The 22,837-nt window shown below is 38.0% G+C and overlaps 1 protein-coding gene and 1 pseudogene across 2 annotated transcripts; both read right to left on the reverse strand.

The window, feature by feature from the left end:
* LOC133868781 (receptor kinase-like protein Xa21) lies at positions 1 to 5,865 on the reverse strand. Of its 2 annotated transcripts, XM_062305787.1 has the most exons (4): positions 5,302 to 5,865; positions 3,683 to 3,754; positions 554 to 2,548; positions 1 to 408 (listed from the first exon to the last, which is right to left on the reverse strand). In XM_062305787.1, the coding sequence occupies exons 1-4, from the start codon at positions 5,852 to 5,854 to the stop codon at positions 59 to 61; spliced, it is 2,970 nt and encodes a 989-aa protein (XP_062161771.1). In that variant the 5' UTR covers positions 5,855 to 5,865; the 3' UTR covers positions 1 to 58. The 2 variants fall into 2 exon arrangements, with proteins under 2 accessions (XP_062161771.1, XP_062161772.1); XM_062305788.1 differs by lacking the exon at positions 3,683 to 3,754.
* A 6,473-nt stretch (positions 5,866 to 12,338) lies between these two features.
* Positions 12,339 to 22,837, reverse strand: part of LOC133869011 (uncharacterized) — a 91,690-nt pseudogene continuing 81,191 nt past the window's right edge.

Genomic DNA, 22,837 nt, shown 5'->3' on the forward strand with positions numbered 1-22,837 from the left:
GAGTCAATAATTTTTCATACCTTCTTCGGCATTACTTCACAATTAATTACTAAAGCACTCAAACATCCTTAAGAAGCTTCATTTTGATGTTTTTGAGTATTGTTACAACATCTCTCATTTTTATCCTCTCTTCAGGTGCCTCTGCTGAACAATCCAAGGCGAGTCGCATAATGGACAACATACAATCCTGCTGCTTAGCACCAAAATGCTCATCGTTTTTCCGTAGCAAGTTAGCATCTACAACTTTAATTACTTCATGTGGCAGCGACTCTTTCACCCAACGTTTCAGGCTCATTTCTCCGCTAAACATTTCATCTGTCGGCTTCTTTCTTGTGAAAGTTTCCATCAGCAAAATGCCGTAACTGTACACATCGCCGCTTGTGGAAATAATACCTTGTGATCCATATTCTGTAGGTTTGATTAAATGTTAAAATATTAATTAAACAATTAAATTCATCGTTTCTTATCAAGTTAAACTTTTGAAATAATCGGTAATTTTACAAACGATATCAGAGCAACCTATAGTAACGTCATGTGGTACTCGAAACATTACCTGGCGCGATATAACCAATAGTGGCAAGTGCCATGGTCTGTGTCATAGAATCTCCATCACCCAAGAACTTGGAAATCCCAAAGTCACCGACATGTGCAATCATATCATCATCTACGAGAATATTGCTGGGCTTCAAATCACAATGAACAACAGGAACAGAATAACCATGATGGAGATACTCCAATGAGGATGCAACATCTATCATCATGTTCATTCTCTGTAGGATATCCAAAGAGTAGTTATGAGAATACAACCACTTGTTGAGGCTCCCGTTTGGCATATACTCTAGCACTATGGCTTTAAAATCAATGCTACTGCAGCAACTGATGATTTTGACAAGATTCCGGTGACGAATTCTGCACAATACATCACATTCAGCTTCAAAACTCTTATATGATCCTTCAATATTTAAATTAAAGACCTTTACTGCAACACTCATCCCTTCTGAAAGTGTTCCTCTGTACACGGAGCCAAAACTCCCTTTCCCAACAAAGTTACTTTCGCTAAATCCATCTGTTGCTCGTTCAAGCTCTAGGTATGAAATTCTTCTCCATGTTGCTACAGTTGAAGCTCCTTGACTTGCTAATTTTGCATTCCTCTTTAGGGTTATTATCAGATAAAGTATGAGAACTGAGACAAGTATTGTTGCTGCCACAGCTGGTAGAATATATACCAGTCTAGCTGTAGTGTGTGTCTTTGATCGCCCAACAACTTGGCACGGTGGAACTTGCAGGCGGGGCAGACCACATAATCCTTCATTCCCCATGAATGATTGAGCTGAGAACATAGGAAAAGCTCCTGCAGATGGGATTTCACCTTGTAATCTGTTGAAAGACACGTTCAAGTATTTGAGGTACCTGAGTGCTTCTAGGGACTTGGGAATCGCCCCTGACAAGTTGTTATGAGATAGATCCAAGACTTGCATGCTTATTGACTGACCAAACGACTGTGGAATAGGACCCTGAAATTTGTTATGTGATAAGGAGAGGTTTTCCAAATTTTGCAGGCCTCCAATGGTAGCAGGGATTTCGCCTGATAGTTGGTTCCATGACAAGTCTAAATGTGTTACAACCTTCAAATTTCCAATTTCTGATGGTAGAAGGCCGCTTAGAGAATTCAAAGACAAGTTTACTTGCAATATATATTTAAGAGTCCAAAAGGATGAGGGTAAAGGGGAAGTTAAATGGTTGGCATCTAAGTACAGTTTTCGAAGTGAAGTAAGACTTTCCCAGCATGTTGGCATTGATCCACTGAGCTCATTGCCACTTAGAAACAATTCAGCCAATTTCCTCAGATGGCAGATAGAATTTGTGATGGATCCTCGCAGTCTATTGCCCTGAAGATACAAACCTTGGAGCTCCCTCATTCCTCCGACAGTAGTCGGAATAGGTCCAGCCAATTCATTGCCATGCAGATGCAGTTCTAGCAAGTTGCTTAAATTGCCAATCTGTTTTGGGATGGTGCCCTTAATGTAGCACTCAGATGCTGAAAATTCTTCAAGGGATTCAGAGAAATTTCCTATGGAAATTGGAAGGGTACCATTCAGTGGATTATTTTCAAGCCACAGCGACTTCAACTCTCTACAATTTGTTAAAGAAGAAAGAAAACTCAATTCTAGAGTGGCAGATTCTCTGGTCAAAGAATTGCGGGCTGCATTGAGAACCTCAAGATGCCTTAGATTGCCGAGGGTATGAGGAATAGAGCCAGAGAAATAGTTTTGCTCCAACTCCAGTATAATGAGCTTAGAAGCATTTGAGATAGAGCTGGGGATTATTCCATTCAGCTTATTGTCCCATAGGTAAAGCTCCTCAAGACTTGGAAGCCAATTGCCTATGCTTGATGGAAGATGGCCTGAGAGCTGGTTCCAATATAGAACAATGGATCTAATGGTCGAGTGATTGAAGACTGAATATGGGATGACACCAGTTAAGCTGTTGGTGTTGATATTCAATTCCACCAAATTTGGAAGATTTCCAACCTCAGGCAGCACTTCACCTGCCACAATTAGAAGAAGAGAAAATACAAAGATTTATAAAGAACACAATGCATAGGGCGAGGTGTAAAATAAAGAAAAGTGGAAGGTGAAGTGAAGCTGAAAAGGCAATTATATGTTTAAGGCAACTATAGATTTGTGACATTAACAAAAAGTATTGAAGCTATGCTTAAAAAAGCCGATCGAACAGCATACAGTTTCAGGCATGTTCCTCGTTTTTTATTGTTAGCTAGACCAGGCCTAGGTAACGTTTCTGAGGTTGCATGTAATAGTAGATCCTTTTGTCTGCACGAGTAAATAAAGTAGCAGAATTAATATTTCATAGGTCAACTCTTTGTGGTTATGTACATAAATGTATATTATCAACTTTTTTTTGCTAACAAATGTAAAAGGTTATACTAAAAATAAAACAGTTTAATCTTAAAAATTAATCTTGTATGTAATTGAAAAAAGAAAGTAATTCCATATGCGAGTGTCTATATATAGATATATAAAGGCAAACAGGAGAGACCAATTATAGCTATTTTAGCTAGGCGTGATTATAGTAACATCTGCCTACTGAGAGCTGCAAAGGAGGGGCTTAGACGGTGGGAACCGCAAGCGCTCCTTTAAGTCTGACTGAGTCATAGCCTGATCAAACTCCATCAAGACATCAATGAAACCCTACACGGCTAATACTAATAGGATTGAGGATTCTCATTTTGAAGTCGAACTCTCACTTTAATACATGCTCAACCATTTTGAGGATTTCCTTGAGGTCATTGAATCATCTCCACTAATTGTTTGTATGGTAAGTATATGTACATACCCACCCGTTGGATTATAAAAGATAATACTTTCATATATATATATATGTGAAAGTATATATACATTTGCTCTTAAAGAACAAAGGGAAAAAACGGCCATTATGTAATTTTTGTGTAGGTCGATCTGTATGATTCCAATATTGGTGCGTGGGGCATACATAATTAAGTAGGCTTTTCTATTTTAACGATTTGAAGTTTGTGCATATATCTAAACTTTTAGATATTTTTTATTATTGATTTTATATATATAACATTGTTAAATGCATAACTTTAAATCTTGATTATGAAATAAATTCTATTTATTTTAAAAAGAAGTGGTAAGGGTGGTACCTGTCAAGTTGTTTTGAAACAAATAAATTTCCTTCAGTGAAGTGCAGTTTCCCAAACTTGTTGGTAGCGATCCTGCAAAAATTTCAAAGTTTATGGTCAATCGCTAGCTGCCTTAGCGTAGCTACGACTCAAGGATTAAAAAAATCTGTCCATTTTAGTGAAGGATTGTGAAGAAAGTAAATGACCCCTTTGTGCTATTACCAAATCCTCAATACCCATCAGTGCTAGCTCCAAACAACCGCATAGAAGCTAGACCTTTTAAAAGCACCCAATTTTCCAACCGCATAGAAGCTATCCAAGCCCATCGTCAGACCCATGGAGAGAACTTCACTGGTTTTAAAAACTTGATACTCTTTTTCTTTTTCTTTTTTGGTTTCTTTTTATTTGTTTTTAAATAGGCAATTCGATTTAGTTTTAGGAAAAATTGTTAAATTAGTTCAAGTGGTTTGACCTTCTAACAAATTAGAAAAATGCTCGAGTACTTATAGTTTTATCAAAAGAAATTTACAAATTAACATGGCATATTCTAAAAACACAAAAATGCCCTTCACCTACCCCTAGTCCTAGCCTCTGATGGTCGACAAAGAAAACATGAGATGGTTGAGAAGGAGAGGGAGATCTGGCCGGTTGGGAGATCCTACCGGTAGCATATCCAACCGGTAGCAGATCTGGCTGGTCCGTTGGTTTTGGTGTCCGTTCGGTAGTAGATCTGTGGGTTGGTGTGATGGGTTTAACCGGAGATGGAAGAAGTAGCAAATCCGGCCAGCGACATAGATCCGGCCGACAAGGGAGATCCTGCCTACAGTGATCCGGCCGGTGCGTGGGTTTTGGTGTCCAGCCGGTAGCAGATCTGGTCAATGATCCTAAACATTGAAACCCATCTGGAACCTATATACCAGATCCGGCCAATGATCCTAAACACTGAAACCCATCGTGATCCGGCCTTATCACGAAGAAGGTGATGATCGGGCATAGTGTTACATGGCACAATAACATCTCTTGAACGCCGCATTTCGATCGCAACCTAGAAGCACCACCAACTAGAGATGGAAGGGTAGTTTGGTCTTTATGTATTAAAAGTTGTTTTAACTTATTTTAATATTAAGCTGATGTGGAGCCTCTCACGAAGCTCTATGTCCGTTTGTAAGCTTTCCTTTGTAAAACTTTAAGTACCCCTAGCATTTCTCAACAAATTATGGGTGGTTTAGCCACCCCATACATGGTCGAGGGAGGTACGTAGCCAAATCACTCCTGGCCATTTGGAGGTAGTCTTAGTCACCCCATGACGGCAAGAGGGAGTGGCTGAACCAGGTAATACTATATACCATTATTTTCTCATCTTCTGATCTCTTAAAATTGATGGTCTTTTAAAATTACTATTGAATTTGTGATAAATTACTATTAGATTTTGATTAAAAGTAATCTTAAAACCTACATCAGATTTGAAAGGATAAATGGATGGTATATAGCATTACTCATCCGAACTGCCTCATGACTTTAAGGATGGTTTGCTCGAGGGAAAAATAATTTTGCTGAAAATATTTTACGAAGAAAATCATTTTAAGCCAAAACAAACGGAGCATTAGATAGAAGTACTAAATGGGTGGAAGGCATGGAACCTGAAAGCATGTTTTGACCGAGATTGATTATTCGCAGCACTGAGGAAGTGTTGCATAGAGACGTCGGGATGGTTCCCGTGAAACTGTTGCAACAAAGATACAGCTCTTCAAGTTTGGGCAACAACCCAAACCATGACGGTATCTCTCCGTCCAAGTTGTTCTCTCCAAAGCTGACGACTTCCAGCCCACGTAAAGAAGCTAACTCGCTGGGTAGAGAGCCATGAAAATGGTTGTCTCTCAAGGATAGATGAGACAGGAATGATAGGTTTCCCAAGTGTGGAGGAATGGTTCCTGCCAGACCCATGTGAGAAAGATTCAAGCGTGTCACTCTATGCTGCGTTGCATCGCACCTGATCCCAACCCAGTTGCAGACGGAGATGGTGGCGGACCAGTTGCGTGCCAGGATATTTTCCGGGTCATCGGTGATATGGGCTTTGAGGGCTAGAAGAGCTGATTGGTCTGTGCCGATGTTGCTTCTCAGTGCTGCCGCAGCCAGAAAACAGTGCACCAACAACAACGTAAAATAGCGGAGGGAGGCAGAAATAATCTCCATGAGTAGTACTTCTGGTCGGTTGAGATAAGATTCAAACAATTATGGGGGGGGGGGGGGGGGGGGGTATATATAAATGGAGAAAAAGAGGGGAGGATTATCAATATCTAACTTATTTTGGGAACAGAATAGGAATTTTATTCTATCCGGGTTTTTTCCAAAACCCACCCACCCAATTTCAACCCGAATTCCAACTTGTTTCACGCTCGAATTCACTCTCAATTCAACTATTCAAAGACAAAAATGGCTGATAACTAACCGGGACCCATGTGTGAGAAAAAGGGTCTCCAAAAGTCCAAAAGAACCAAAAACGTGTGGCTCCCACACTTTAAATAATTAAAAATAATCAATATTTAAATCAAACAATAATTTTTAATATTTTTTTATATTAAATAATTATTATTTAAATCGTTATTTCACACTACTTTTTACAACACCAATTATTATACACAACTTTCAAACCTCTGATTATTTCTTACCATTAAAAAATAATAATTTTTAATTTCAAAAATCCAACACCCAAACACAAATTCAAAAAACAAAAAAATTTTACTCATCATCCAAACACATTTAGAAATCCACAAATAGAATAAAAATTTAATTCTAATTCTAAAAATTCAACACCAAACGAACAATAAAGGATTCTAAAACTTAAATAATAACTTGTCTTAACATTATTTCATTCGTTTTTTTGACTTTTGGTCCACAGAGAAAAAGCAGATAGTGATTGGTGATCGGTGATCGGTGATTGGTGATTGGAATCCTCGAGGCAAGAACTATCAAGTTGACAATCTACTAAATAGGCTTTTGACCTTTTATTTCTTTTGTGTGGAAGTACCTGTTACATAAAATTTTGTACTTATCAAATATTCATTATCAAAGTTGTTACTTCTCGTTGCATTCAGTGGCATTTTATATTAGGGAATACAGAATTCAATAAATAAATAAATAAATAAAACTAAATAAGGATATTTTCGCAACTAATAATATTCTTACAGCTTATACTAATTAAGAGAAGAAGCCGACCCTTGATTTCACCATTAAAAAAATAGCTATGAGAGGAAGAGACAGCAGATCTGCCCCTTCATTCTCTCTATTTCTCTTTCTACTCCCTACTCCTATCCTTCACCTCCCATTATGGTTTTTTGTTTTGTTTGTAGGTGTTCTCTGACCAGATTTACAATTTTGACATCTCCGCTATGCATCCATCTATCTATCTCCTTGTTATGCCGTTTATCTCATTCCTAATTGCTGCTGCTGTTTGCTGGTTGTATTTTTGCTTTGAATAAGAGTTTTCTTCTTTTTAGATATGCCCTCATAGGTGATTTATGGGATGAAAATTAGTCAGGTGTAAGAGGTTATATCTTATGGGCCTAGATAGTTTGGTGTAAGCGGTTATCTCTCACAGTCGATTTAAATAATTTTTTTTCAGAATATTTGACTGCCCTTGTCTTAGATCCAGTTTGTTCGGATCTAAGACATAGGTGATTTATGGGATGAAAATTAGTCAGGTGTGAGAGGTTATATCTTATGGGCCTAGATAGTTCGGTGTGAGCGGTTATCTCTCACAGTCGGTTTAAATAATTTTTTTCAGAATATTTGGCTGCCCTTGTCTTAGATCCAGTTTGTTCGGAGCAGATTTGCTCTTTAACTATTTTTGTACATGAGTTGGCGGAAGATACAAATCATAGATAGCACTTTATTGAAGAATTTAGTTTGTATCTATGAGTCATGCATGACTATGTAACCTCATAGTATGAGGATATGATTTTGTATAACTTTATACTTTATGATATAAGAGTTTTATACTTGTGATATTTGATCAATCAAATACTCAAATATTGTTTCGTTCAAAACAAAAATAAAAATAAATAGCTGATACTAAATCTAATAAGCAACTTATTACTTAAAAGGAAACTATTTCAAAATCTAAAATCTTAAAGGCAATAAAATAAACTAAAATAGAAAATTCAAATAAACACTAAAAATCCTAATCTAAAATAGAAAATCAATAAAATTGATTTTGTTTGTGTCAACCAAATACAATTGACAATCAGCTTGGATGACCCACGCTACTAATAACGTTCATAATCATGACCCCCATTAAAGCATGGGGCGCCAGTCACAAAATAATCATTGGATCCAAAACCCATCATAACACATTATAAACATTTGACCATAAAGAATAACCCATATAATAGTAATCCTATGGCCGCTTTTTCGCACAAGACGGTGTACCATGTCAGACGATGCAATTTAGTGTTCACCGTATTTTATATGCATACTTTCATAATCTCATCATTAATCACACATTTTTCGCAAAATAAAGTTCACATTAATAAAAATGACATTTCATGTGAGTTGTAAACATACAAGTTTTCATACACAAAATATTTGTACTATGTTGTGCAAATTTTAATACTCGCAAGTGCACTAATCGTTTTGCAATATAGTGTTATGCAAGTGCGAGGTCGGTCCCATAAGGAAATGGTTAAAAATCAGTGTCTTGTTTAATCAACCTTATTTTAACCTAATTCCAAAGGTTTGAGGGTTGAACAAGAACAAAAACACTTAGCAATGAGATGAAGTGAAATATGCAAATAAAAAGGAACTAAGGCTAAGGAATTTACCAAACCAAATCCAACAACCCACACTCTTGGTTTCCACTTGAACACCCAAAGAATATTAAGCTTTGGATGTCATTCAAATTTCTTAACCACAAACTCTAGAACCATTAAATGAATCCAACTCAAAGATAAATCACAAAGAGTACCCATTTGAAATCAAATCATCTAATGTATCCATTCAATGAACAAATCACAATGGATATCATCATTCAAACCGATAAATGTATCCATCGGTTGAAACACATTAAATGTCCTATATCTACTACCAACCATATTCATTGCAAAAGATAAAGCATTAAATGAATGGAACTTGAACAACAAATATGATATAGCATTAAATGTGCAAGTAGTATAACAAGAGTATGGGTGTCATCAATGGAAAGGTTTCATCCTCAACCTTGGTTGAGGTTACTAGCCTTCCATGACTAAGAACACCACAAGAAAATGAAGAACAAACATTGAAATAAAAGAAAAGTTTTACAAAGAGAAAGTGTCTAAGGACAAAAGCTACTGGAATACATTAAGAAATGAACGAAATTAAACCTATCTACTACTCTCTGAACTCTCTCAACAATGAGGCATGACTATGGCTTTATAGAAGGAAATTAGGGCTAGAAACCCATGTAAAATGACTCCTCTAACCCCCTCTAGGGTTCCTCTCTTACTAGAGACAACCAAGGTCACGAAACCAGTGTGTTCTGCTACGAAAATCAGAGGGAGAACTGCTTTTTGTCATCGAGACGCTCCTGATTGGGTGTTCTGGCGCGCTTCTGCAAAAGTAAGTTCTGGGAAATTTTGATCGATCGACTTCAGGTAAAATTTCGATCGATCGACTTTTCAGGACTTCCGAATTTCCAAGTATTTCCACATGAAATTTTGCCATTCCTCTCTTAGTAACCTATAAAACACAAAAACACAAAAACATAAAAACTAACAAAAACATCAAAAAATAGCAAGGCTAAAGGTCTAACTAATGTAAATCAAGGGGTCCAAATATACAATATTTGGCACTCATCAAATACCCCCAAACTTACATTTTGCTAGTCCCTTAGCAAAACAAAATGAAAAACTAAATCAAAGCATGAAACATAAATCCTCTTTCGTGAGAGAAACGATTGCATTTAACATATGCAACAAGCCTTTTAAACCCCTAGGACTCCCTAGTGGACGAGTGAAGGAGTGAGGGTTTGCCAGAAATGATACCCACAAACATTGAAGTGTTGAATTATCAATTGAGCAAAAATCCTCATTCAAACACATGGCTCACACATCATGAGCATGTTTAACAAAATGAATATCACATCATCATGTTATCAAAAATCGATCGACTCATAGTTGAAAAATTGAGACAGCACATGTTCAAAAGTGTAAGGTGTTAATAACATAGAATCATGAGGTTTCTTCTCAAAGCATGTGTATTCAAAAACTCACAGGAGTTCCATCAGATGAATATAACCAAGGCTTAAATGTGCAATTTCTTTTATTCATTATTTTTGTGTCGGCTATGCAATGCTTGACTCCCTTAAGCTTTCTAATCGACCTATGTAACGAATGTTGGGCCAGTAACTCCCAAACCAGGTGGTTTTAGGGCACTAGATGTAAAACATCCCTAGGGGCTTACTTACTCAGGTCAAAAAGGCTACGAAGTCAAACTAGCCAAACAAACAACCAATCTTGAAATTCTCATCTTTTTACGCGAACACCCAATTCTTAGTGAGGTAAGGAGCCCGGTTACTCAATAAGAACTCAAATTGGTGATATTATTCTAAGGCTTTTTTTTTTTTTTTTTTTTTTTTTTTTTTTTTTTTTTTTTTTAATAATAAGCCAAGGTTTCATCAACAAGTCATCCTACAAGTCTCAAGACACACATTTTCAACTCAAATCTCATACCCCACAGAACTAATGCTAATGTGCTTGTGATAAACAATTCAAACATGTTAAGTCTCTCTAATCCAAAGATGAGTCAAAAGATCTTAGATTTTAATGATGTGCAAAATTCAACATGTTAAATAAACCAATGATATGCAAACCATAGTAAGATGTTACCATGCTCAACTAACAATAAAGTTTTTTTTTTTTTTTTGGGTGAATAAACACAACAAAAACAATAAATGATAACAAACAGACATGTCTATCCCACCCCCAAACTAAAATGACACATTGTCCCCAATGTGGCGAGAGATACAATACCAAAGTGGGTGATGCAAGCTGGGCACACTGCAAGAGAAGCGCTCCCCCAAACTTGAATGGTAGACACTATCCTGAAAATCACAACTAAAACACAAGAAATAAAATCAAATGATAAGGAAAAATTGATAAGGGTTGCCTCCCATAAGCGCTAAGTTTTCAGTCTTCAGCCAGACTTTCCATCCTGACGACAATCACTCTGAGTAACTCGGATTCTCTAAAAGGGTCGTCTCAACCTCCGAGCTCTGTAACTCCAAAAATGGCTTCAGCCGTTGCCCGTTCACCTTGAAGGTGCTGCCATTCTTTGGATCCTCAATCTCAATGGCCCCATAAGAAAACACTGAACTAACAATGAAAGGGCCTGTCCATCGAGATCGGAGCTTCCCTGGAAACAGATGCAGACGTGAATTGTAAAGAAGGACTTTCTGACCGGGTTCAAAAGATCGTCTCAATATGTTCTGGTCGTGAACCTTCTTCATCCGTGCTTTGTACATCCTAGCACAATCATAAGCATCGTTCCTTAGCTATTCCAACTCATTGAGTTGAAGCTTCCTCAGTGAGCCAACCTTTGTGAGATCGAAATTCAGCTGCTTAATGGCCCAGTAGGCTCTGTGTTCCAACTCCACTGGCAGATGACATGCTTTTCCGTATACAATACGGTAGGGTGACATGCCAATCGGGGTCTTGAAGGCTGTCCGGTACGCCCATAATGCATCATTCAAACGAAGAGATCAATCTTTCCTTGACGGGTTCACCGTCTTCTCCAAAATTCTCTTGATCTCTCTGTTTGAAACCTCCACTTGACCGCTCGTCTAAGGGTGATAGGGAATGGCAACCTTGTGCGTGATGAAATACTTCTTCATCAGCTGCTCGAAGACCCGGTTGCAGAAATGCTTTCCACTATCACTAATAATTGCTCAAGGAGTACCAAAACGAGCAAATATCGTGTCTTTTAAAAACTGAATCACAACTCTGTAGTCATTGGTCTTGCAGGCAACCGCCTCCACCCATTTGGACACGTAGTCCACTGCAACCAGAATGTACAGATAGCCGAAGGAGAGTGAGAAAGGTCCCATCAAATCGATGCCCCACACATCAAAGATCTCGACAATAAGAATGGGGTTGAAGGGCATTATATTTCGGCGTGAAATACTTCCTAGCTTCTGACAACGCTCACATGAGACACAATAAGTGTGAGCGTCTTGAAAGATGGTCGGCCAGTAAAATCTGCACTGCAAAATCTTTGCAGCGGTCTTCTTTGCACTAAAGTGGCCTCCACAGGCATGATCATGACAGAAGGAGATGACACTGGATTGGTCAGGCTCGGGTATCCATATCCTAATGATCTGATCAGGACAATACTTAAACAGGTAAGGATCGTCCCAGAAAAAATTCTTCACCATGGACATGAATTTGGACTTATCCTGCCGCCCCCAATGCAAAAGCATTTGACCGGTGACAAGATAGTTTACTATGTCAGCAAACCATGGTGAGTGAACATGAGAAATATGCATCAACTGCTCATCGGGGAAGGTCTCAAAGATGGGGATGGCTTCTTCCGTGAAATCCACGGTAATCCTCGATAGATGATTGGCCACCACATTTTTGGAACCCTTCTTATCCCGAATCTCAATGTCGAACTCTTGTAACAGCAAAATCCACCGGATGAGGCGAGATTTAGCATCTTTTTTAGAGAAAAGATACTTCAATGCCGCGTGATCCGAGTAGATAATGACTTTTGATCCCAACAGGTAGGATCGAAACTTATCCAAAGCAAATATGACTACTAGCAGCTCCTTCTCAGTGGTCTAATAATTCGGCTGGGCGTCGTTTAGAGTCCGACTTGCATAATAAATGACATGGGGGAGTTTGTCAATGCGCTGCCCCAAAACAGCTCCAACGGCATAATCGGATGCGTCACACATGATCTCGAAAGGTGTACCCCAGCTAGGGGTCAAATGATGGGTGTGGACGTCAGAATTGTCTTCAATGCCCCAAATGCCTTCTTGCAATCTTCATCAAAAATAAAAGGGGCCTCCTTCACCAATAATTTGCACAAGGGTCGGGCAATCTTGCTGAAGTCTTGGATGAATCGCCGATAAAATTCTGCATGGCCCAGAAAAGAGCGAACCTCATTCACCGTTCGTGGGGGGGGGGGGGGGTTGGATATCAAATCTACCTTCGCGTTGTCTACTTCGATCCCCCGACGAGAGGACGTGCCCGAGCACAATTCCTTGCTGTACCATAAAATGACACTTCTCCCAATTGAGCACTAGGTTCTTCTCTTTGCACCTCACTAAGACTAACGTGAGGTGATGCAAACACTTCTCAAAAGATGAACCGAAGACTGAGAAGTCGTCCATAAATACCTCCAGGAAACGCTCCACCATGTCAGAAAAAATGCTGATCATGCACTGCTGAAAAGTAGCGGGTGCATTGCATAGCCCAAAGGGCATGCGTCGTTAGGCAAACGTCCCGAATGGACAAATGAAGACGTTTTCTCTTGGTCTTCAGGGTCCACAGGGACCTGGTTATATCCAGAATAACCATCCAAAAGCAGTAATACTCGTGCCCGGCCAACCGCTCCACCATTTGATCAATGAACAGAAGAGGAAAGTGATCTTTCCTGGTGGTGGTGTTTAGCTTGCGGTAGTCGATGCAGACTCTCCATCCAGACTGTACTCGAGTTGGTACCAACTCGCCTTCCTTGTTCTACACGACCGTTACTCCAACTCGCTTGGGCACAACATGAATAGGGCTCACCCATTTGCTGTCAGAGATTGGGTAGATGATTCCTGCATCCAATAACTTGTTTACTTCTCCTCTGACAACTTCCTGCATGGTCGGGTTGAGCCGTCTCTGTGGCTCCCTCGATGGTTTGGTGTCTTCCTCCAAATGTATTTTGTGCATAACCATCGACGGGCTGATTCCCTTAATATCTTCTATGGTCCAGCCTATAGCTTCCTTATGCTCTCTCAAAACGTCTAACAATTTCTCCTCCTGAGCAGCATGTAGATCCGAAGCTATGATTATAGGCAAAGTCTCAGCTGGACCTAAGAACTTATACTTAAGATTGTCCGGCAGGGGCTTAAGTTCCTTCTTAGGAGGCTCAGGTACTATTGCCTCCTTTTCTTCCATGCTCACCAGAGGAGCAAACTCTAAAATGGCATTTGCTTGCTCAAGTAACTCATCCAAGTCCAGATCCTTTCCGAACTGAGCAAAGCATGCCTCCAGGGGGTCTTTGGTGCTTGAGTCTTTCTCTATGATCTCCTCAATCAAGCAGGCACTTCCGATCTCATCGCACTCCCTCGGCCTCTTGCTGATGTCAAAGATGTTCAGCTCCACTATCATATTACTGAAGGAGATCTTCATTACCCTCGTCCTACAATTGATCAGGGCGTTAGCCATAGCTAAGAATGGTCGCCCGAGGATCACCGGTATTTAAACTCCAACGTTCTGTACCGGCTTAGTATCTAGCATTATAAAATCCACGGGGAAATAAAACTTGTCCACCTTAATCAGAACATCCTCCACTATTCCCCGTGGTATCTTAACTGACCGGTCAGCCAACTGCAGTGTCATGGAGGTGGGCTTCAATTCTCCTAACCCTAATAGCAAGTAAACCGAATAGGGGAGGAGATTGACACTGGCTCTAAGGTCAAGCAGAGCCTTCTCAATGTGGCTGACTCCAATCGTGCAAGAGATAGTAGGACATCCAGAGTCCTTGTACTTGAGAGGCAGCCTACATTGGAGGATTGAGCTGACTTACTTAGCCAAACAAACTTTTTTCGGGACATTGATTTTCCGCTTGACGGTGATCAAGTTCTTCAAGAACTTAGCATAAGACGGCACTTGCTGGATGGCATCCAAGAACGGGATGTTGATTTGCACTTGTTTGAACACCTCCAAAATGTCCTCGAACTTTCCTCCTTTCTTGGGCGCGAGAAGTCTATCAGGGTAAGGTGCCTTAGGTATAAACGACATAGGAGGAGTCTCTATGGTCGGAGCTAATGTAGATGGCTCGGCATCTCTCTTCTCTACGCTCCTGCTTCCTTGTTCTTCTTGTGCAGGAGGGTTCTCCTCAGGGTGAACCACTTGGTTGTCTACTTGTTTCCCTGACCTAAGTGTGACAACGGCTTGCACATGCTCCAACCCATGCACTGCATTTGATGAACTTCCCTCATGGAACTGCAACTTTGGATTTGGCACAGGCTGACTAGGGAGCTTTCCTTCTCTCTCTCCCCTAGGTGAGTCGCGATTTGCCCGATTTGGGTCTCCATTTTGGCAATTGCCTGAGTATTCACCATGGTGGCGTTCTTCACATCGCTAATGGATTGGCCTGTGAGTTGGATGAAGGCCTTAAGAGTGTCTTCCAAAGAAGACTGTGAAGAAGAGGCAGAGGATTGAGCAAGGGCTTGGTATGTCGGTGCTGGCTGGGAGGGACGGCTTTGATGGTGAACCGGCTGATGAAATCACGGGGGGTATTAAGTATGGCTTTGGTGTGGAGCTCCCCCTTGGGTCATCGGCTGATTCTGCTTCCAAGAAAAGTTAGGGTGGTTCTGCCACCCTGGATTGTATGATTCAGAGAAAGGTCCACTGGATTGTTTCCAATAATCGTTGAAAGCGTTCACTTGCTCCATTGGTGACTCGACAAAAGCCGGCAATGATGGGCAAGTTTGTACTAAGTGCATGGGACTAGCACAGATGGAACAGCAGTCAACATGGAATGGATTGGCAGCATTCATAGATTTGCTAACAACTAGGGCTTCGACCTTTTTGGTAAGGGCATCTATCTTCATTTTTAATTCTACATCCTCCTTAACCTCGTAGATGCCCCATTCTTCTGAATGCGAGCAGCTTTATCTCGATAGCTTGAAAAATCCCATTGTTGGGAATTGTCGGATAACTGATCTAAGGTCCTATACGCCTCCTCTCCCGTCAAACTCAGAAATGCGCCTCCGTTCATCGACTCGATCATGCTACGGTTGGATTGAGTTAATCCTTGATAGAAAAATTGCACGAGTCTCCACTTCTCGTATCCATGTGGATGGCACTTAATCAACTTATCTTGAAATCTCTCCCAACTCTCAGAAAATTTCTCATCTTCTTCTTGAGTAAATGAGCTTATCTCCCTCCTACACTCATTGACTTTGGACATGGGGAAGAATTTGTTGTAGAACTTGTTTAGCAAGTTCTCCCAAGAAGTGATGGATCCAGGCATGTTTGAATCCAACCATGCCTTGGCTCTATCATGGAGTGAGAAAGGAAATAGCCTAAGATGCATAGACTCTTCAGAAAAATTTTGAAATTTGAAGGTGACACAGATGTCTTTGAATTTCTTCACATGGCTATAAGGATTTTCGAAGTCCAAGCCATGGAATGCGGGTAGGAGTTGGATGACATGGGGCTTAAGGTCAAAGTCAGTGGCATTGGTTGGGGGTAACACTATACATGAAGGAGAATTTGTTGCAACGGGTGCAAACAAATCCCTAAGTGTCCTAGTATGATCGACATTTTCTCCCCGATTCCTCTCATTCTCACCCGTATGCATGTTATCTCTCATTTCAACAGAATTTCTAAGCCTTCTCCTAAGAGTTTTTTCAATCTCGGGATCTAAAGATGTCAAGTCTAGATTCAAAGATCTTCTACCAAGCATACACCAACGTACAAACAATTATTTAACCAAAAAGACAAACAAAATAAATAAAGAGAAGAAATTGCAAATGGGGGACAAAATTCTCCAAGGTACAATCTAGGTTAGTTCCCAGGTAGATGAGGGGGGTCACACTGGACACATTTAAATCCCAAGACCTTTCCTTACCAGAATTCACCTTGTTATTGCCCTTAGATAGCTAAGTAGACGCACACTAGCAAATTATTATTTTTTTTTGTTTTGTTGATGATTAAAAGAAAAATAGCACAAACAAATTAAGAAAAATAAAGACTAACACAAATGCATATAATGACACAAAGGTAGCAACAAGGGCAAAAATTAAAACTTACAAGATTGGACCAAAAAATGTTTTGGCAAAAATTTCTGCTACTGAACTTATCCAAGAGCTGCCTCCTGTGTTGAAGTCGATCGATCGGATGTTCTAGTCAATCGATCGAATCTTTGAAACTTTGCAAGACCAGGAACAGAAACAGAAACAGAACAGAAAGTTTTTTTTTTTGGACGAATCAAAATCTAATAGACAGTAATATGAAGAATAAAACTACACAAAAATTTTAATTAAACTAAAATAAATTAAAAGAAATCAGACAAACAACAAAATGATGTAAAACAGAAACAAAATATGAGCAAAATAGACTAGAGAAAAGAAATACTTACCTGATTTCGAGCTACTGCTGTCTGTAGAATGTTCGCTCGATCGAAGTTGTATTCGATCGATCGAATTTTCGCTCTATCGAATTTCTTCTCGATCGATCGACTTTTCGTCAGTTGAATGTTCTCCCGATCGATCGAATGTCGATCGATCGAAATATGACTCGATCGATCGACTTTTCAAGGCACTCAGTAAGTTGCAGCAGCTGCAGAAACAAATCAGAGTGAAACAAAAGAGAAACTTAGAACACAAAACAGAAGCTAAACAACAGAAAAATGAAAAAAAAAAAAATCTATCTAACTAGTAGAAAAACAAAATCAATCAAACAAAAACAAATTTTTGAACCGATTTCCCCGGCAACGGCGCCAAAAACTTGTTGTGCAAATTTTAATACTCCCAAGTGCACGAATCGTTTTGCAATATAGTGTTATGCAAGTGCGAGGACGATCCCACAGGGAAATGGTTAAAAATCAGTGTCTTGTTTAATCAACCTCATTTTAACCTAGTTCCAAAGGTTTGAGGGTTGAACAAGAACAAAGACACTTAGCAAAGAGATGAAGTGAAATATGCAAATAAAAAGGAACTAAGGCTAAGGAATCTACCAAACCAAATCCAACAACTCACACTTTTGGTTCCCACTTGAACACCCAAAGAATATTAAGCTTTGGATGTCATTCAAATTTCTTAACCACAAACTCTAGAACCATTAAATGAATCCAACTCAAAGATAAATCACAAAGAGTACCCATTTGAAATCAAACCATCCAATGTATCCATTCAATGAACAAATCACAATGGATATCATCATTCAAACCGATAAAACAATGTATCCATCGGTTGAAACACATTAAATGTCCTATATCTACCACCAACCACATTCATTGCAAAAGATAAAGCATTAAATGAATGGAACTTGAACAACAAATATGATATAACATTAAATGTGCAAGTAGTATAACAAGAGTGTGAGTGTCATCAATGGAAATGTTTCATCCTCAACCTTAGTTGAGGTTACTAGCCTTCCATGACTAAGAACACCACAAGAAAATGAAGAATAAACATGAAAATAAAAGAAAAGCTTTACAAATAGAAAGTGTCTAAGGACAAAAGCTACTGGAATACACTATGAAATGAACGAAATTAAACCCATCTACTGCTCTCTGAACTCTCTCAACAAGGAGGCATGGCTATGGCTTTATAGATGGAAATTAGGGCTAGAAACCCATGTAAAATGACTCCTCTAACCCCCTCTAGGGTTCCTTTCTTGCTAGTGACAACCAAGGTCACGAAACCAGCGTGTTCTGCTGTGAAAATCAGAAGGAGAACTGCTTTTTGTCATGGAGACGCTCCTGATTGGGTGTTCTGGCGCGCTTCTGCAAAAGTAAGTTTTGGGAAATTTCGATCGATCGACTTTGGGCAAAATTTTGATCGATCGACTTTTCAGGACTTCCGAATTTCCAAGTATTTCCACATGAAATTTTGCCATTCCTCTCTTATTAACCTATAAAACATAAGAACACAAAAACTAACAAAAACATCAGAAAATAGCAAGGCTAAAGGTCTAACTAATGTAAATCAAAGGGTCCAAATTTACAATATTTGGCACTCATCATGCTATGCGGAGAAATAACAATAACAAGTATACATGTGAGTTTTACTCACTTTTATCTCCTCTAACAAATTTCCTTGAGGTTCCACAATCTAGAAATATGAGAAAAACCTAATATCAACCTTGAACTCGAGCTAAAACAAGTATTAAATCATAAACAACTCAAATTAGGCTTTTTGCCCGTTTGGTGATCGTTCATCTAGCAAACGGCGAATGTTCGTCTCAGATGTCGTTTGTTCATCCATTGAAGGGTGAACGTTCGGTGCTTGGGCAAAATCTCAAATTTAAACCTGAAAGCCATAAAATTGGTTTTAAACAAGTTTTAGGGTCTTCACATGATCTCTAATAGAATCCTAACCTTAATAACAACTCTATGCAGTACTAGGTACGTTAAACCTATCTTAAAACTACTAAATAAACACTAATCTAGTATTTAAACCAAAAACTAAATAAGGATGTAAAACTTAGCTAGAGATATAACCAAAAGAATAAGCTAAATTACAAAAACTAACTAAACAATGTAAGAATCATCTAAGAAACGAGTTAGGTTAAAGAGGTTACCACTCTTGAAAATGAAAGACCAAAAGAACTCATTCTTTCTCTCCAAAACAATCTCTCTCTCTCTCTCCCTCAAGGATTTACTAACTAAATGGGTGGAAATGAGGTGAAGAGGGTGAGGGTGGGAGGTATTTATAGGAGAATAAATCGAAGTGGATAAGAATCAACTGATCTGGCTTTTAGCAAACGTTTGCCAAGCATAACGCAAACGTTCGTATAATATCTAGGAGACAATCGCTTGACATACGGTCGTTATCGTTCGTAGTACGATCTGACACGCACGCTGAAGGTGTAGGATGTACTTTCCGATATATAGTACAGCCACCAACAACCGTTTGTGGTAGGGACCACGATCATTCCTAAGGGAAAACCGCGAACGTTCCTAGTGGGAACCGCGAATGTTTCTAGTTCAGTCAACTCAAAAAGTCAAAGGATTCGAAATTCCTAATTAGGACCTAATTAACCCAGGATGTTAATATGGGGCACTACAAAATAGTTTAGAGGAGATTTATGTATTTCTCAAATATTTATTGCCAGAGTTGTTTACTTCTGATTACATTCAGTGCCCTTTTTATCATAGGAAATACAAAATTACAAAAGAAAGAAAGAAACTAAATAAGGATACTTCCTCAACTAATAATATTCTAACAACTTATGCTAAACCTAATAAGCAACTAAAATTCCTAAAAGGAAAATGTTTCAAAATCTAAAATCTTAAAGGCAATAAAGTAATCTGAAATAGAAAAGTCAAATAAATGGTAAAAATCCTAATCTAAAACAGAAAATCAATAATATTCATTTTGTTTATGTCAACGAAATATGGTTGACAATAAGTTGAAACTGTGACAAATCATTCCTTTTGTACTTTTATTGTCTGAGAACAGGTAAAATTCTAATAAAACGGTGCTGCTCCAATATTATTTTTGACGTTTTTCCTATTTTTTGCTTTAAACCGAAAATATAGGTAAATGCTATCCTACATCAGTCGGCCACCCTTATCACTTTGTTGGGGGTTGTCGACCACCCTTGAAATTACTTGACTCGATTTGTTTTCTATGGGCAGCTGACTACCCATAAAAATGCTTAATTGGGAATAGTTCGGCTAATCCTAAAACTACTTGAGGGTGATTGGGCCACCCGTATAAATGTTTTTGGGGTGGCCTATATAAGTAATTGATGAAGTAGCACATAAACGAACCGCTGAGATTTGAGGCATTAAGGGCCCTTGCAATACTCTAAAGATTGCAACATATCATGGTCCATCTTGTTTATGTTCCAATAGGGATACAAATTAATCGAGTCATTTAAAAATATCTTGAATTAGATTTCTAAAAATTCGATTAAAGTCTTTGAACAAATATTTATGCTCGTTTAACTAATGAGTCCACCTCGGGTAAATTCGGTGGAATCTTATAAGCTTATTGAAACTCTTTTTTTAATAAGTTAGATATAGCTTTAATCCTCGTTAAACTGAGTTTTGGTATTAATTTGGGTATGTATATATATGGATACGTATTTATATATGAATGTATATATATACTAAAATGTACTTATATAGACTTGAGATTGGATTGTCTAAATTTGTAGACGATGTCAAAAGATATAATATAGAAAATCCTTTCAATCTATTATAAATACAAGGTTGGTAAATTTAATTTTTCTAAGTTAATAAATAATTATTAGTTTATCTAATCTCACAATATAATCTTAATAAAAATTAAGTATAATTAGTACCAATTTTTTTTAAAAAAAAACTTTTAATATTCTCAGTGATCGATGATATTTATTGTACATTAACGAATAATATGTACTACTCGATCAAACAACTTCTTCAATATATAATTTAGTTTTGTGATAAGTTTCAACTTGTTCATGCTCAAAATAAAACATAACAAATTAATTCTAAATTTTTAATACTCTATTCAACTTGGGTCAGTTTAATTAATCGCTGTGTTAGCATAGTTAGCACGTGTAAACTCAGCTACCTAATTAAGTATTACATCAGTTAATAGACTACAAATATTGAAAGACTATCTAGAAAACATACATCACGAGTCGTATTGTCCTTCACCTTCTAATTCTTTCAATTTAAAATGCGAAAGGAGATGGAATCGTTGACGCTATTGAGTGTTATGAATATGAATATCGATCCATGGTTGTTGTATATTATGGCTCGAGATAGTACTGCGACACTTGTTCTATCTTTCAACAAAGCAAAAGTTAATTAATTTTATAACAAACTTTGATGAGGTCTTCTTTTTGTAAAATTGCCAAAAGAACACGTGAAACATGTATTATTAAATATGAAGAAAAGTCTTTTTCAAAAAAAAAAAAAAATAAATAAATTTTGCTTTGGTTGTGGAAGGAGTATTATGACCTCCCGTTTTAATGGGACCTACACACTCTTCCTTCTCGATCTGGACAAATTAGTTGCTTTATTCAAGGATGGGACACGTTGTTACATGTCTTGATAAGAATAATTAAACACAATAATTGCCAAAATATCATCTACTTTTATTTCTGAACGTGTTTGGTAACTCATCCAAACAATTTTCATTTTCGTTTTACTTCTCCTAAAAATATCAAATCAAAAATATTCTTACTTTTTTACACTTTTTACATCACATCAATAATTTTTTATTATTATTCAACCAAAAAAATCCACTACAAAACAAAACATTTTTACTTTCCTATAAAATATTCTCAAATTTTATATCACATCAATCATTTCTTACTACTATTCAAATAAATATTCCAATTCACAATCACTTACCAAACACACTCAGATGTATTCTCTCCTATATTTTTGACATAGGAGAATAATTAAGAATTTATATTATTGACAACACAAGGACCCAGGCTGGAAGGGGCACGTGAATGTGCAGCGGGTACAGCTGGGGAGGGAGACACAAAATGGCCTTGAGGGAAGACTGAAGGTACGTAGAACCAGGACTGGACAGCTGGGGAGGGAGACACTGAATGACCTTGAGGGAAGACTGAAGGTACGTAGAACCAGTACCGAACAGCTGGGGAGGGAGACACTGAATGACCTTGAGGGAAGACTGAAGGTACGTAGAACCAGTACCGGACAGCTGGGGAGGGAGACACTGAATGACCTTGAGGGAAGACTGAAGGTACGTAGAACCAGTACCGAACAGCTGGGGAGGGAGACACTGAATGACCTTGAGGGAAGACTGAAGGTACGTAGAACCAGGACTGGACGAAGGACATCAGACTCCGATGGTATGATATATAGAGGTGATTTAAAATTGCTGTGAAAGGGGAAAACTGTTTCATTGAAATAACATAATGTGCGATTATCATCTTCCCAAAATTAATATCTAAACAGTTATATATATATATATTAATTTAATTTTTTTTTTTAGAAAAAGTTTTATTTATTTATTAAAATGGTCACATGTCACCATCTTATTGGTTGACATGGCACTTATGTGACATTTAACAGAATCTGTCAAAAATTTTAACAGAATAATTAGGAATATCTTATTAAAAAAAAAAATTTAAAGAATCAAAAATTATTTTTTCTTCTCCTATATAAATAGATTTCATAATAGTTTTTTTTTTTTAATATATTAAAATAATATTTTTTATCTTTTATGTTTTTACTTTATCCTAGAAACATCTTTTATTATTTTCTCTCAATTTCTCTCTCATCAAC

The sequence above is a fragment of the Alnus glutinosa genome, chromosome 5 (assembly GCF_958979055.1).
Source record: "Alnus glutinosa chromosome 5, dhAlnGlut1.1, whole genome shotgun sequence".
Lineage (NCBI taxonomy): Eukaryota > Viridiplantae > Streptophyta > Magnoliopsida > Fagales > Betulaceae > Alnus > Alnus glutinosa.

Coding starts and splice junctions, on each gene's coding strand:
- LOC133868781 (XM_062305787.1), bottom strand. CDS start 5,854: ATGGAGATTATTTCTGCCTCCCTCCGCTATTTTACGTTGTTGTTGGTG. Junction 3,755..5,301: donor CGGTCAAAACATGCTTTCAG/GTTCCATGCCTT, acceptor AAATTTTTGCAG/GATCGCTACCAACAAGTTTG. Junction 2,549..3,682: donor GTTTCAAAACAACTTGACAG/GTACCACCCTTA, acceptor TAATTGTGGCAG/GTGAAGTGCTGCCTGAGGTT.